Genomic DNA, 15,828 nt, shown 5'->3' with positions numbered 1-15,828 from the left:
TGTTCTTTTTTAAGATTTATTTATTTAATTTACATGAGTACACTGAATCTGTCTTCAGACACACCAGAAGAGGGCATTAGATCTCATTACAGATGTTTGTGAGCCACCATGTGGTTGCTGGAATTTGAACTCAGGACCTCTGGAAGAGCAGTTAGTGTTCTTAACCGCTGAGCTACTTGCCCTTGCCAGGACATTCCATCTAGCTATCAATGAGTTCCAGGGGCAGTGAGAGACTATCTCAAAAAATAAGGTAGCTAGGGACTGAGGAAGCTATCTGTTGCAAACTTCTGGACTTTATATTGCATGCGCATGGGCACTTACACCTACATGTTCTCTCTCTCTCTCTCTCTCTCTCTCTCTTTCTCTCTCTCTCACACACACACACACACACACACACACAAACACACACACACACACACACACACACAATTTTATAACATTTGTAAGTTGGATTGAGAACCAAGCATTTATCTTGGGGCTTAGTCTTCCTGTCAGAACATCTCTGAATGGCTAGTAGTTGGTACTTCTATGTCTTTTAGCTAATCTTAAAGTTTCTTGAGCCTTTTTATATTATTTACTTTGAGTAGAAGATTAGTCACTGGAAAATTAGCTGAATGAGAATTATGGAAGTAAGATGAGTAAAAAATGCCTAACTCTGTTTTTAGTTTTCTGATATTGATGAGAGTTGGTAAGTTACTCAATTTTGGGAGGAGAGTGCATTTTCTTGACTTTACAAAATAGAAAGCAATCAACACAAGATTACCTAGTAGAACATTTTTATTGCTTTCGTTTTTGAATCTTGTATTTCAGTAGTTAATGTTAAATGTCCTGTCAAAGCTAAGGCCTCACTGAAAAACTCACTGTTATTAATGAACAGCAGGGTGGAGCGACTCCTCTCAGGTGAGCAGCCCAGAGAGAGACAGCGAGACTTTTAACAGTGGAGACTCTGGGGTAGGAGACTCCCGGAGCATGACCCCAGTGGATGTGCCAGTGACAAGCCCAGCAGCCGCCATTCTGCCAGTACACGTCTATCCTCTGCCTCAGCAAATGCGAGTTGCCTTCTCAGCTGCCAGAACATCCAATCTGGCTCCTGGAACTTTAGACCAACCTATTGTGTTTGATCTTCTCCTGAACAACTTGGGAGAGACCTTTGATCTTCAACTTGGTAGATTCAATTGCCCAGTAAATGGCACTTACGTGTTCATTTTTCACATGCTAAAGCTGGCTGTGAATGTACCACTGTATGTCAACCTCATGAAGAATGAGGAGGTCTTGGTGTCAGCCTATGCCAATGATGGTGCTCCAGACCATGAGACAGCAAGCAACCATGCTATTCTCCAGCTCCTCCAGGGAGATCAGATATGGTTGCGCTTACACAGGGGAGCGATTTATGGAAGTAGCTGGAAATACTCTACATTTTCAGGCTATCTTCTTTATCAAGATTGAAATTCAGTTCAGAGAAAACAACGGAGTTTTCTCTAGTGGATCTAAGGAGAAGTAGTCCTTGCCCTGGTGGTTGACTGGTTGAGGAAAGTATTTCTGTTCCTAGGAAAAGAAGGAGGTCCTTACTTTTTTGTTTTCTTTTTATGTGAAGACTTTGAAGCAGAATGATAATTAGCACTAATCTGGCACTTTATAAATTGTGATGTAGCCTTGCTAGTCACACAGCAAATATGTATCGCTTGCACTTAACCCTGAACTGTGTTAATGGTCAGCTTACTGAACTGAATGCCTCAACTTCAGACAAGTTACCATGCCTCGTTGTGCCTCAATAAAAAATTTAAACTGCACCTCCAATTGTTTCTGTTTGCATAAACATTTGATTGAGAGGTAAGAATTTATCACTGACAACTCTGGAATCATTGGGTTTATAGTGTTCATTTAAAAGAAGACCTTTATATTGTCTAGGTCCTTCTAAGGACTTTCTCTGATGTGTATCTATCTCTTTTATTAAAAGATGGATGTAGCTAGGCAACGGTGGTGCAAACCTTTAATCCCGGCACTTGGGAGGCATAGGCAGATGGATCTCTGAGTTCAAGGCCTGGTCTACAGATTAAGTTCTAAGACAGCTAAAACTACACAGAGAAACCCTTTTTTAAAAAATAAACAAACAAAACACCAACCAACCAACCAACCAAGATGGATCTTTTCCACTGGCCGAATTGTATATTGTCCTGGAACATGTTATGACTTCCTTGCCATAGGGCATATTCTCTGTGTAGCTATGTTTTGTTGTCTGCTGTGTGTATTAAAACAAGGCATAGTAAGAGATGCACATGTGTACTCTGTTCTTAGCAGAATGCTGGGTTCAATTGTATAGACAAAGCACTGAGTAACCAAAAAGTTTAGGCTTTTTGTTTATATCTTGTCTCTGCTACTCCTGGTTAACCTTGAGGTAACTATTTTACCTCTAGGATTGAGCTCTCTTTTCCTTCCTTCCTTCCTTCCCTCCCTCTTGTTTTTAAAGACTATCTTCCTATGTATATACAGGTTCAGAGTAACGGGGCAGTTGTGAAATTTACTAAGATACATCTAAACACTTAACACAGTGCCTGGCACATAAATACTATGTGCTATCGTTTTATTTTTTCATATTTTATAGTTTAGATTTAAATCTGTTATTAAATATTTTATTTCTCAGTTTCTATAAGGAGTTATTGTCAGAAGTGCTTTGTTCTTTGTTACAATATTTAGAAATATGTGAAGGACTGGAGAAACATTTTTGCAGCTCATCTGCCAAGGCAGAAACTTGTTTTGGGTTTTGATTTTCAAGTCCAGAACACAAAGTTCATAGAGAAGGCACTGATGCTATTAAACAAATGACAGCAGATCAGTGCTCAGAAGCAGCTAGTTTATCAGGTCCACAAGGTCTTTCTCAAGCCTTTAGTTTATTTAGTTTTCCTCATCACCACACAATCAACACATTTACAATATTGTTGGCAACCCTATTCTCTCAGGTTAAGTCCAATTAACAATAGGTTTGCTGACTAGGTTATTCCCTAGCTATTGGAACTTCTTATGTGTAACAAGCTGTCTTAGAAGAGATTTGCCTGTCTCTGCCTCCCGAGCTCTTGAATTACAGGTCTTAACGAGCTAATTTGTCAGTTTTCCCTTGGCATTTGGGATGTGAACTGAAATTCTTATGATTGAACAGCAAGCATTTCACCCAATGAGTCATCTGTCCAGCCCAGTTAGGTATTTTAAAATGCCTTCCTTCTTTAATCAGGAAGTTTGTCACGTTCTTTTGGGAAAGTCTGCTCAGGGATTCTGGTTACTTGTGCTATTTTAAGGGATGTTGCCACTGACATTTATTAATATAATACTAAAGTTGTTAAATTTACACTCCGTGGCTCTCACCAGGCACCATGATGCAGAGTCCTGCTGAGATAGACCCTTTTAGAATAGAGGGGCTCAAGCATAAGCTAAATAACACTCAGTGACAGATAACTTAATGCGGTTTTAAATGTGCACTAGGAACTTTGTAAGACTTATTTGTTGTTTTAAATTAGATGAGATCAGATGCATTCTGCGTGTTATGGCCATAGACTGTTGTGTTTTGAGACAGGGTCACATGTACTCTAGGCTGGCTGTATCTGAGGCTGGCCCTGGACTCTTCCAGTGCAGGTCTTATAGACTTGCACTACCATGCCTGGCTGTAGGTAGTTTTCATGTCTGGGCTATTAGCTCTCATTTTCTCTGTACCATATGAGCCACTAACAGATTGGTAAGTGAACTACTGTCCACAGACAGGGTGTATGGTTGTGTGATACTCTGTTTGGATGGCTAAGGTGTTAAATATTTAAAAAGGGCATAGTGGCAGTGCCTAGATAAATATTACTTTGGTATTTCAAACTGTAAGCACACCAGTTAGTCTTTCCCTGAGCCATAGCCACCAGCAGGACCATCCATGAGACATCCCTGGATATAGAGCTGACATTTTATGACTTACTCTTTATTCCTTTCTCTTACCATGCCAGCTTTTGTGAGTGGGGATGTAGGTTTTCCAGTTACTCATGAAAGTCTCTAGTTGAAGAAACTATTACAACACTCAGCTGGCATGTGCAAAAGCAGCTTCTGTAACCCAGTCCAATCGGATAGTGACTTCCCCAAAGCCATCAAAGCTAGACTCTTAGAATCATTCTTTTTTTTTTTTGTTGTTCTTTTTTTTTCGGAGCTGGGGACCGAACCCAGGGCCTTGCGCTTCCTAGGCAAGCGTTCTACCACTGAGCTAAATCCCCAACCCCTCTTAGAATCATTCTTGTCTTCTTATAGTTAACTTTTAGTCCCCACCTAACCACACAATTCTGTTGATTATACTCGAGATGTTGCATACCTTTCTCACCCATGTCCTATTTTGGCCATCCTACTTCAGATCTCCATCACTCTGATGTTCATTTATTTTCTTCCCTCAGTAGTTACAGATTGACACACTTTCATACTGTATGTTGCATAAGCAAAGACAGAATAAGTTAGCTTTCGGTTAAACAGATTGCATCTGTAAGTTAACACTGGGCATGCCTATGTTTATCTCATGAAGTCCTCATGACAGTTCTTAGGCAGGATAGTCAGGTCGACAAAGGAAGGTCATTTTTAAATGTAGATATCCCTGTATGCAAAGTTATACAAAAAATAGGGATGCATAATGAGCCATAGGTAAATTATAGTTTAAGGCAAGCCGCTTAGAGTGCGATGAGAGCAAAGTTTGAGCTTACAGTTTTATGCTGACTTTTACTGTTGTCTTTAGTTTAATAACATTGTCTTTAATGAATACTCTAATTTGATTTCTGTTGCTGTAACAAAAATTCTGACCAATAGCAACTTGGGGAGGAAAGGGTTTATTTTATTTTACAACTCTAGGTCATAGTTCATCATGAAGTAGGGGCAGGAACTTAAGGGAGGGATCTAGAGGTGGGAACTGAACCAGAGGCCATGGAGTAATACTGCTTATTGGCTTGCCCTCATGGCTCACTTATCTGCCAAAGAATAGTACTATATGTTGTGAGCTTGATCCTTTGGGTTCATCATGTCAGTCTTTAATCAAGAAAATCTTGACAGGCTTGCCTGTAGGCCAGTCTGATAAATGCATTTGAGGTTTCCTCTTTCCAGATGACCTTAGTTTGAGTCAAGCTGATAGAGGGCCAACCAAAGGTAGGAAGATTTTCATGGGAAAATTGGCTTTTAAATTATGTATTTTAAATTATTTAGAGGCAATTAGAGGATCACATGCAGTTGTAGGAAGTAAAATGGATTCCGTGAAATCTTATCCAGTTTCCTTTGACAATAACTTGTTAGAAAACTATAGTCCAATATCACAGCAAGGATGCCAGCACTGATAAGACATCTTTTTCATTACCACAGAATCCTCCGCTTATATTACTATAGCTCTACCTACTTCCCTTATGTTCTCGCCAGTGTTAATCCATTGACCTTTGAGCAGTTTTAAGGGATTATATATAGACAATCCAAGTTGGTTTAAAGTTGGCACTCTCCTTGTAGTACTCTGCACATCTTTTCAGGTTGACGTGTGTTTCAATGTCTTAGTTCCCTTATGTTCCTATGATAAAATACTCTAACACAAACAACTTGAAGGGGAAAAGGTTTATTTTAGCTCACAATTCCAAGTTACAGTTCATCCTGCAGGGAAGTCAGCAATAGGAACTTAAAATGTCTAGTTACTTCACATCCATTATAAAGAAACAGAGAAAGGATTCATGCATCGTGCTTAACTTGCTTTCTCTACTCACACATGTCTGCTGGCCAATCTACTCCTCTCAGTCTTCTCCTAGCACTGGAACTTCTTTCCTCCACTTCCTGCCCAGCTATTGGCTGTCAGATCTTTATTATAGACAATCAGATACAATTCTAGATTGCCTTAGGCAGGTAAGGAAGAATGAATATTTAAAAAAAAACTGAGACAGGTGATGGGCCTGAATAGAATAGAATAAACAATACCAAGATCCTGCCAGCATTTGGCTCTCTGCTGGTACAGAATTAACAATTGAATATACAGAGACACACCTTCACACACTGTAACCCAACACCCACTGAAGAACAATTGGATTGTTTTCAGGTTTATAGTGTGTAGGAAATACACCTGTCAATAAGCCAATGGCTAATTGTTGAGGTGGGAAATGGGAGGTGTAACAGTGGCAGGAAGAGAGAGGACTCTGGGGAATAGTGAGTATAACAGAGATCCAAGAGAGCCATGGAAAATGAACCAAGGAGGTGGATGTAAACCAACAGGTCGATAAACTCAGGGTTATGCTGAGGAGATGTGAAGAAAGCAGCAGGCAGGACTGAAGGAGAAGTAACTAACTGCTCAGTAGACAGGATAGCTTAAAGGGTTAGATAAGTTACAAGCTGGTCAGGGAATGAGCCAAAGATTATGGCCAAGGCACTTAATGGTAATGAGTCTCAGAGTCATTATTCTGGGAGCTGGGGCTGGGAAAGGAAGAATGAATTTAAAAATTATTTTAACAGGTGGCACCCAAAGTGGAGTGCCACCTACAGGCCTAGATTTTTCTCTAAATCTACTTTATTTAGGGTTCTTAAATGGTTCAAACTCCCTTCTAATCCACCAACCAGAGGTAGGGGAAAAGGAGGTTCATAGGGAAAGGCGGTTGTGAACCTGTTTAGAAATAGTTCTTTGGGAGCAATTCCATTCTTTGTCAGAATACTAGCAGTCCAGTACAATACCAAACACCAAACATGAATCAGTAGCAGCAGTCCAGCCCAATAGCAAACACCAAACATGAATCAGTAGCAGCAGCTCAGTCCAGCAGAAACTTCAAGGTTCTGCTGCAATGGCAGGAGGGGAAGCAGCAAGAATCAGCTGCAATATTATGAGAGGTTCTTTGGTGCCTTTCGCTCTATGAAGTGAAGACAAGCAAAGAAGCAAGCTCAGCAAAGACCAGAGAAGCCCAGCCAAGTGTTGCAAGGTGTTGCAATGCAAGAACGTCCTTTAACTGTGAGGGTCCACTTTCGTTCTTTCCAAACATCACCTTCTGCTCAAGTGTCTGCTCCAGTAAAACATCACATGCTCTCTCATGTGTATGCTCCAGCAAAATATTCTCTCACAAGACAACTTCCAGGAAAAAACGTCACAATTGAGTTTCCAAATAAACCAGAAATCTCCACTTCACCATGTACAAGTTTTTTCTTTCCTCTCCCCTCCCCTCCCCTCCCCTCCCCTCTCCTCTCTTTATTAAGATGTTTCCTCTGTCAGCCATGGCTGTCCTGGAACTTGCTCAGTTGACCAGCCTGACCTGAAATTCACTGAGATCCACCTGCCCTTCCTGCTGGGTGCTGGAATTAAAGGTGTGTACTGCCATGCCCAGCTTCATGTACAATTTTTTTTTTAAATAGCTCTCAGCTCTAGAGCAAATGCTTAGAAGTGTAACTGCTAGCCCATGTTTTAGTTTTTCTTTTTCTCTCCCTTTTTTAAAATCTTAAACAACTAAAGTTTAATTGTGAGACTTTAACTATTTAGCTTTTAATTTTTTCCTTTTATTGGATATTTTTATTTACATTTTAAATGTTACCCCCTTTCCCAGTTTCCCCTCCAGAAACCCTATATCCCATTCCCCCTCCCCCTGCTTCTGTGAGGGTGCTACTTCACCCACTCACCCACTCCCTCCCACCTCCCCACCCTGACATTCCCCTAGACTGGGGCATCAAGCCTTGACAGGACCAAGGGCCTCTCACACTGATGCCCAACAAGGCCATCCTCTGCTACATATGTAGATGGAGGATGTAGGTCCATCCCTGTGTACTCTTGGAATGGTGGTTTAGTCCCTGGGAGCTCTGGTGGAGGGGGTCTGGTTGGTTGATATTGTTGTTCTTCTTATGGGTCTGCAAACCCCTTCAGTTCTTTCTCTAACTCCTCCATTGGGGACCCCATTCTCAGTTCAATGGTTGGCTGTGAGCATCCACCTCTGTATTTGTCAGGTTCTGGCAGAACCTCTCAGGAAACAGCTATATCAGGCTGCGGTCAGCATGTACTTCTTGGCATCCACCATATTGCCTGGGTTTGGTGACTATATATGGGACGGATCCCCAGGTGGGGCAGTCTGGATGATCTTTCCTTCAGCTTCTGCTCTATACTTTGTCTCCATATTTCCTCCTATGAGTATTTTTGTTCTCCCTTCTAAGAAGGTCTGAAACATCTACACTTTGGTCTTCCTTCTTCTTGAGCTTCATGTGGTTTGTGAGTTGTATCTTGGGTATTCCGAGCATTTGGGCTAATATCTGGTTATCAGTGAGTGCATGTGTGTTCTTTTGTGACTGGGTTAACTCACTCAGGATGATATTTTCTAGTTCCATCCATTTGCATAAGAATTTCATGAAGTCATTGTTTTTAATAGCTAAATAGTACTCTATTGTGTAAATGTACCATATTTTCTGTATCCATTCTTCCGAAGAAGGACATCTAGGTTCTTTCCAGCTTCTGACTATTATAAATAAGGCTGCTATGAACATAGTGGAACATGTGTCCCTGTTATATGTTGGAACATCTTTAGGGTATATGCCCATAGCTGGGTCCTCAGGTCATACTATGTCCAAATTTCTAAGGAACTGCCAGACTGATTTCTAGAGTGGTTGTACCAGTTTGCAATCCCACCAACAATGGAGGAGTGTTCCTCTTTCTCCACATCCTTGCCAGCATCTGCTGTCACCTGCTTTTATGATCTTAGCCATTCTGACTGGTGTGAGGTGGAATCTCAGGGTTATTTTGATTTGCTTTTCCGTGATGACTAAGGATGTTGACCATCTCTTTAGGTGCTTCTCAGACATTTGATATTCCTCAGTAGAGAATTCTTTGTTTAGCTCTGTGGCCTATTTTTAAAAGGATTGTTTGACTCTCTGGAGTCTAACTTCTTGAGTTCTTTGTATATATTTGATATTAGCCCTCTATCAGATGTAGGATTGGCAAAGATCTTTTCTCAATCTGTTGGTTGCTGTTTTGTCCTATTGACAGTGTCATTTGCCTTATAGAAGCTTTGCAATTTTATCAGGTCCCATTTGTCGATTCTTGATCTTAGTGCATAAGCCATTGGTGCTCTGTTCAGGAAATTTTCCCCTGTGCCCATGTGTTCAAGGCTCTTTCCCACTTTTTCTTCTGTTAGTTTCAGTGTATCTGGTTTTATGTGGAGGGCCTTGATCCACTTGTACTTGAGCTTTGTACAAGGCAATCAGAATGGATCAATTTGCATTCTTCTACATGCTGACCACCAATTGAACCAGCACCATTTGTTGAAAATGCTGTCTTTTCCCCACTGGATGGTTTTAGCTCCTTTGTCAAAGATTAAGTGACCATAGGTGTGTGGGTTCATTTCTGGGTCTTCAATTCTATGCCATTTATCTACCTGTATGGTATGTACCAATACAGTTTTTTTTTTTTTAAATCACTATTGCTCTGTAATATAGCTGGAGGTTAGGGATGGTGATTCCCCCAGAAGTTCTTTTATTGTTGAGAATAGTTTTTGCTATCCTTGGTTTTTTGTTATTTCAAATGAATTTGCAAATTGCACTTTGTAACTCTGTGGTAAACTGACTTGGGATTTTGATGGGGATTGCATTGAATCTGTAGATTGCTTTTGGCAAGATGGCCATTTTTACTATATTAGTCCTGCCAATCTATGAGCATGGGAGATTTTTTCCATCTTTTGAGATCTTCTTCAATTTCTTTCTTCAGAGACTTGAAGTTCTTGAAATACAGATCTTTCACTTGCTTGGTTAGAGTCACCCCAAGGCATTTTATATGATTTGTGACTATGGTAAAGGGTGTCGTTTCCCTAATTTCTTTCCCAGCATGTTTATCTTTTGAGTGGAGGAAGTTAATTATATATCCAGCCACTTTCCTTAAGTTGTTTATCAGCTGTAGGAGTTCTCTGGCGGGGGTCACTTATGTATACTATATCATCTGTAAACAGTGATATTTAGACTTCTTCCTTTCCAATTTGTATCCCTTTGACCTCTTTTTGTTGTCTAATCACTCTGGCTAGGACTTCAAGTACTATATTGAATAGGTAGAAAGAACATGGGCAACCTTGTCTAGTCCCTGATTTTCATGTGATTGCTTCCAGTTTCTCTCCATTTAGCTTGATGTTGGCTACTGCTTTGCTGTATACTGCTGTTACTATGTTTAGATAAGGGCCTTGAATTCCTGATCTTTCCAAGACTTTTATCATGAAGGGGTGTTGTATTTTGTCAAGTGTTTTCTCAGTATTTAATGAGATGATTATGTGTTTTTTTCTTTGAGTTTGTTTACAAAGTGGATTATGTTGATGGATTTCCATATATTGAACCATCCCTGCACTTGGGATACAGATCTTTCACTTGTTTGGTTAGAGTCACCCCAATCTGGGATGAAGCCTGTTGTTTTGTTTTGTTTTGTTTTTTTTTAAAGATACTGATCAATTATTTTCCATAGTGTTTGTTACTAGTTGGCATTCTGACCACCAGTATAAGTAATCACTTCTCTGTATCTTTACCAGCATTCAATGGTGTCACTGTTTTTTGTCTCCTCTCTTTATATTGAATAACTGCTATCAAATTTTTCCCTCTTCAGAGAATCTCTTATGTACTATAAGGTTGCATCGCTTGTAAATAAAAAAACCTATGGCCTATAGGAAAGGGTAGAATAGAAGGTGGAATATGTAGTGGGTAGAAAGGAATCTGGGATAGAGCCAGGCAGGGATACGTGCCCTGAACGTGGAAGAGGTCAGATGCAAGGGAGCGGAACAAAGGTAATCTGCCGAGTGGCAGAATTTAGATTATAATAACGAGATGATTAATTTATGAGCTAGTCAGGGAACGGTCAGAGTTTATGGCCAAGTCAGTTTATGGTCAGAGGTTATAATCAAGTCTCAGGATTGTTACTCTGGTGCTTGGGGCTGGGAGAAAAAACTTGCACTTAATATTCCCCCTATTCAACAATCTCCTTTAATGAAAACATTTTGGTAGACATAATAGGCATTGGAACACACTTAGTTTAACTAACGAGAATGTGGCTAGAACTCTGTCACTTGTTTGTTAGGATGATTCTATTGCTGTGAAAAGACACCATAACCACAGCAACTCTTAAAGGAGAACATTTACTCAAGGGCTTGCTTACAGCTTGAGAAGCTTAGACTGTTAGTATCATGGTAGTGAGAGTGGCAGACTCGGCACGCATGGTGGCGGAGAATAGCCGAGAGTTACCTTCTTATCTGCAGGCAGAGAGAACGAGACTAGGTCTCGGAATGGACTTCTGAAATCTCAGAGTTCACACACTTCCTTCCATTAGGCCTTACCCCAATCCTATCAAGCAGTTTCACTCTCTGGTTAACTAAGCATTCACATATATAAGCCTATAGGGGTTGTTCTCATTCAAACTACCAGTTAGTGTTTTAGACGTTCTGAAATAACTTAAGCAGAGTGGATAGAAAAGAATGGGAAAAGAACCTAGGATAGAATCCTAAGTAGAATCTGTGTGTGAGTTGGGAGATAATATGGTCAAAGAGCTAGGAATATACTTTGTAAAGTGATCCTGTCTGTCCACCTCTTTCTTTGTTTCTTTGTTTCATTCATTCTTTCTGACAGTCTCACTTTATAAGTCAGGCTGGCCTTGAACAACCCTTCCCCCACACCCCCTTTGGGCAAACCTTTTCACCTCCTTAGTGCTGAGATTACAGGTGTAATACTCAGCAACAGACTTTAAAAACAAAGGTACTGGAGAGATGGTTCAGTGGTTAAGGGTAGTGGCTGCTCATCCAGAGGATCTGGGTTTAATTTCCAGCACCCACATAGTGGCTCGCAGTGATCTATCCATCTATAACTCCAGTTCTAGGGGAACTGACATTTTCTTCTGACCTTCTTGGGTACTGTGTGCACAGACATATGTGCAGACAGAATACTCATATGTGAAATATGAAAAAATTAGTAAACAGAATAAAGAACAGAGACAACCAGAGGGAGACAACTTTCTGAATTGAAAGAAAAAAGCCTCCTCCGTATGGTCTCTAAGGGACCAGTACTGATCTTTACTTGTCTGTTTCAGTAGAGACAAAGCCAGAAGCATGGGGACATCTGCTTGAATTATGGACAAAAGAAAAGAAAAACAGTGAAGAGCATTCTTTACCACAAATGCTAAAAAACAATTAAGAATTAGCCTTTGTGGTGGTTTGACTGTGCTTGCTCAGGGAGTGGCACTATCAGGAGGCGTGGCCTTGTTGGAGGAGGTGTGTCACTAGCGTTGTGGGCAAGGAGACCCTCCTCCTAACCATGTGGGAGCCAGTCTTCTGTGGCTTTCAGATGAAGATGTAGAACTCTCAGCTCCGCCTGCACCACGCCTTCCTGGATGCTGTCATGTCCCCACCTTGATGATACTGTACTAAACCTCAGAACCAGTAAGCTAGATCCAATTAAATGCTGTCCTTATAAGCATTATCTTGGTTGTGTCTTCACAGCAGTAAAACCCTAACTAAGACATCATTAGTTAAGGTTTTAAAGTTATTCCTTTTTCTTTTCTTTTTTTTTTTACATTTTTAAGTTGGTGTCTAGCTGTCTTGTCCAGGTTAGTGAATCTTTTACCCCAGCCTCCTATGCAGCTAGAAGGACTGTTATAAATTGAAGTTGAGTTAGTTGGGGGAGAAAGAGGCTGGACATCTAGGAAAAAAAAAATCTTAACAAATTCTCAGCAAAGAACATGTAATAAACAGCCCAGATTTATTTTATTATTGTTAATTTAAAAAAAAAGATTTACTTTACAGGGATGAGTCTTTTGCCTGACAGGTCAGAAGAGGGCATCATATTTTCTGGAACCAGTGTTATGGATGGTTTTGAGCCAACTTGTTGGTACTGAGAGTCAATCTCAGGTCCTCTTGATAAGTGCTGGTAACTGCTGAGTCATGTCTCCAGCCCACCAAGTTTATTTTAATGGAAAAAAAATACTCAAAACAGAGGTGGAGTTTATGGAGCCAGACTCTGGAGAAGATGGGAGAGATTCCATTCAGGATGTAGGGAATGAGGTGCAGAGGTACACAGGTGCATCTGGGGGTGGTGAATGGAGCTGCCAGGGCTTTGCTCAATTTTGTAGGGCTTTTTCAGATGGGGTGGGGCACCTGATAACATTCCTGAAGCATTCAGAACAGCTACTAAAGGAACGAGAGAGTGCTGGTTAAAGACAAGGAACAGGATTGATCACCGAGTGAAGAAAATGCAGCATTTCAAACAGGTGTTCTCCCTTAAGCACACACATAGTGGTGTCAATGAACTCAATAGGTCGAAGGTAGTCTTTAGTAGTTGAGTTGGGAGACAAAATTCAGAAAATGATGTGTAGTCAGGAATGAACAGTTCAAGAATAGAGGAATGAGTGAGCTGTAGAACAAGTGTAAAAATCTAAAGGGAAAGACAGAAGAATAGGCCTTAAGTAGAAAAGAGGAGATTGAAGTGAGGCTCATGGCTGGAATATTAGCACTTGGCTGAAGTGGCAGGATTGCCACATATTTGAGACCAGCCTGGGCTATGAAAAACACAGTGAAAAGGGTCTATAATCATAATTTCTTTGCAACCTACTTTAATAAGGGTTCAACCTCTCCTTTAGTTCAGCACTCGGCAGAGGTAGTAGAAGAGAAGAGTTATTAGGACGTGGGGGAAGTGGACCTGTTCGGAATATTTCTTAGGGGGAAAGCTCCATCTTCTTTCTCAGCAATTCAGTCCTATAATCCAGCAAACACCAAGAAAGAATGAGCAGCTTCAGTCCAGTCCTCTAGGCAGGCAGGAACCAGAAACTATAGTTCAATCCTGAAGAAAATACCAGGCTCACCAACCGGCCTGAGGCAAGGCAGCGGAAGTGGTAAGCTGCCGCAGGAACCTCAGGAGCAGTTCTGGGCGAGTTTCACTCAATGGTGGTGTTACCACAGGTTGAGCTCAACAACTCTATGTGGGGTGAACATGTGCTGTTAGTGAGGCAGAGCAAACCAATGCTTAGTGCTCATCTCCCACTGTCCGTGGGGTCATATTTATACTCCTTCATCAAGTGTCCTTTCACGTGTTTGCTATATCAAGACATCCTTTGACCTGTGCCTGCTTCAGGTAATCATTCTTTCCTGTGTCCGCTTTAGCACAACATCCTTTCACCTGTGTGCCCCAGCAAACCATCATTTGACATAATTAACTTTCCAAAGAAACTAGACATTTCCACTTCAAAGGTCTATTAGAGTTAAGATATCATAAGTAAAGGAAATTGGGGGTGCACATAGCAAAGGCACTGTTTCAAATTGAGAATGCAGTTTTCATTCTGATGGCTGTGTGCATAATGGATTGAAATGGGCACTGCTCGAAGCAGTCAGTCATATAGCATACATTCTGTATCATTTTCTACACTCTTCTTACAACCCAGTTAATTGAACCAATACATCTTAATTATATGTGCCTGGGAGGATCACACCTCAGCAGCATTTGCCCAGTCATCTTTACTGTATGTTTTTAGAAACTTTTGAGTTCACAAGAGGAAAAATTTGCTGATATTATATGCTTTGCGGTTGTAGATGGAAACAGTGGAACGCTTTTTGCCTTTCACAGTGAAACTCTGGACATTTTTGGCACTCTTGGTCATATAGTTTTCTTGACTACTACATTTTTGTGTTTTTACACACATTGATTTTCTATTATATTTTGCGTTTTTATATACAAACCTGCATTGAATTTTATCTTGTTATATAATATGGTGTCTAAACATTGTAGTGTCCTGTTTGAAAACATTTTAAACAAATGTTCAAAGAATGTATGCCAGGAGAAAAGGTGGCTCTGACATTGAAGGAAACCTCTTCTGTAGGTTACATGAGTTCAGGGTCCCAGCAAATTTGTCTTAAAACAGTTCAGTTGCGAATGTGCAGAGTTCTCGAACAAAAAGTGCCACTTCGTTTAGATATGCCTAATTTGCAACAACTGTAAGTAGAATGCCAGGTCAATTAACTTACTTTTCTTACACCGGTGGGTGGACAAGCTAGGATTTCCGTACAGCATCATGGCGGCGGTCTGCCGGAGTCTGGTGTGTGGAACAAACCAGGGCGACTTCCTGTAGAAGGACAGCTGTGCAAAGCCGGTTCCTGAGATAAGCATCATGGCGTCCCCGGAGGGTGCCGCTCAATGCTGCATGCTGGGGGAAGAGGCAGCCGTAAAGGAGTCGCCGCTTCCTCTTCCACCTCCCACCGGCTGTCGTAAAAGGTGAATGGAGAGAGAGTTGTGGAGGGGAAAGGAGGGAGGACAGGGGGCGCGGAGTCAGAGTGGCGCAGCAAGTAGCTGCAGGAGGCGGTGGCAGCGGCAGGGGGTGGGGGTAAGGTAGTCCCCTGAGGCGGAGGCGGCTGAAAGGGGCCAGGAAGCATCCGGGCTGCAACCCGGCCTGCTGGCTCTAGGACCGGAGCTCCCGCTCGTGGACATGGACCTCAATCGGATCATCCAGGCGCTGAAGGGCACTATCGACCCAAAGCTGAGGATTGCTGCCGAGACGGAGCTCAACCAGGTGAGCGAGGGGCTGCTCCTCTTCCTTTTTTCCCCCTCTTCTCCCTTCCCTCCCTCTCTCCTCCAACCCCAGCCCGAGACCAGGACCCCTGCGAAGCAACTGGAGCACCTGTTGGCTCTCTATCCTTTCTTCGTGCACTTGCTCAGACCTCTTGGACAGCACAAAGGAGCTATGAAACCTTTGCTAGAGGTCTTTGGGTGTGTTTTCTTTTCCTTTAATGCGCTTACGTGGAGGCGCGGTGGGAAAATTCACCAAAGCTAAGCTAGCTTGTCTCCGGACCCGCCCTTTTCAGGTGTAGCTGTTGGAAATCCTGCCCTCACCTG

General features: G+C 41.6%; 2 protein-coding genes across 21 annotated transcripts in view; both read left to right on the top strand.

Annotated features, from left to right (window-relative positions):
• Caprin2 (caprin family member 2) overlaps nt 1-1,790 on the top strand; it is a 54,228-nt gene extending 52,438 nt beyond the window's left edge. For 17 of the 18 annotated variants that reach the window (XM_063286704.1, XM_063286701.1, XM_063286703.1 and 14 more), the window contains one exon: nt 878-1,790. In XM_063286704.1, coding sequence (XP_063142774.1) covers nt 878-1,446 — 569 coding nt within the window. In that variant the 3' untranslated portion in view covers nt 1,447-1,790. The remainder of the gene's footprint in view (nt 1-877) is intronic. The other variant, XM_039108905.2, reaches the window with a different exon arrangement.
• Nucleotides 1,791-10,465: 8,675 nt separating this feature from the next.
• Nucleotides 10,466-15,828, top strand: part of Ipo8 (importin 8) — a 68,677-nt gene continuing 63,314 nt past the window's right edge. Inside the window, exon 1 of one of the 3 annotated variants that reach the window (XM_063286698.1) lies at nt 10,466-15,505. In XM_063286698.1, the coding sequence (XP_063142768.1) occupies nt 15,422-15,505 (84 nt within the window). In that variant the 5' untranslated portion in view covers nt 10,466-15,421. The remainder of the gene's footprint in view (nt 15,506-15,828) is intronic. The other 2 variants (XM_039108919.2, NM_001400882.1) reach the window with 2 other exon arrangements.

Source organism: Rattus norvegicus, chromosome 4, assembly GCF_036323735.1.
Source record: "Rattus norvegicus strain BN/NHsdMcwi chromosome 4, GRCr8, whole genome shotgun sequence".
Taxonomy (NCBI): Eukaryota; Metazoa; Chordata; class Mammalia; order Rodentia; family Muridae; genus Rattus; species Rattus norvegicus.
Note: the sequence above shows the minus strand (reverse complement) of the source record. Positions and strands in the feature narration are given on the sequence as shown.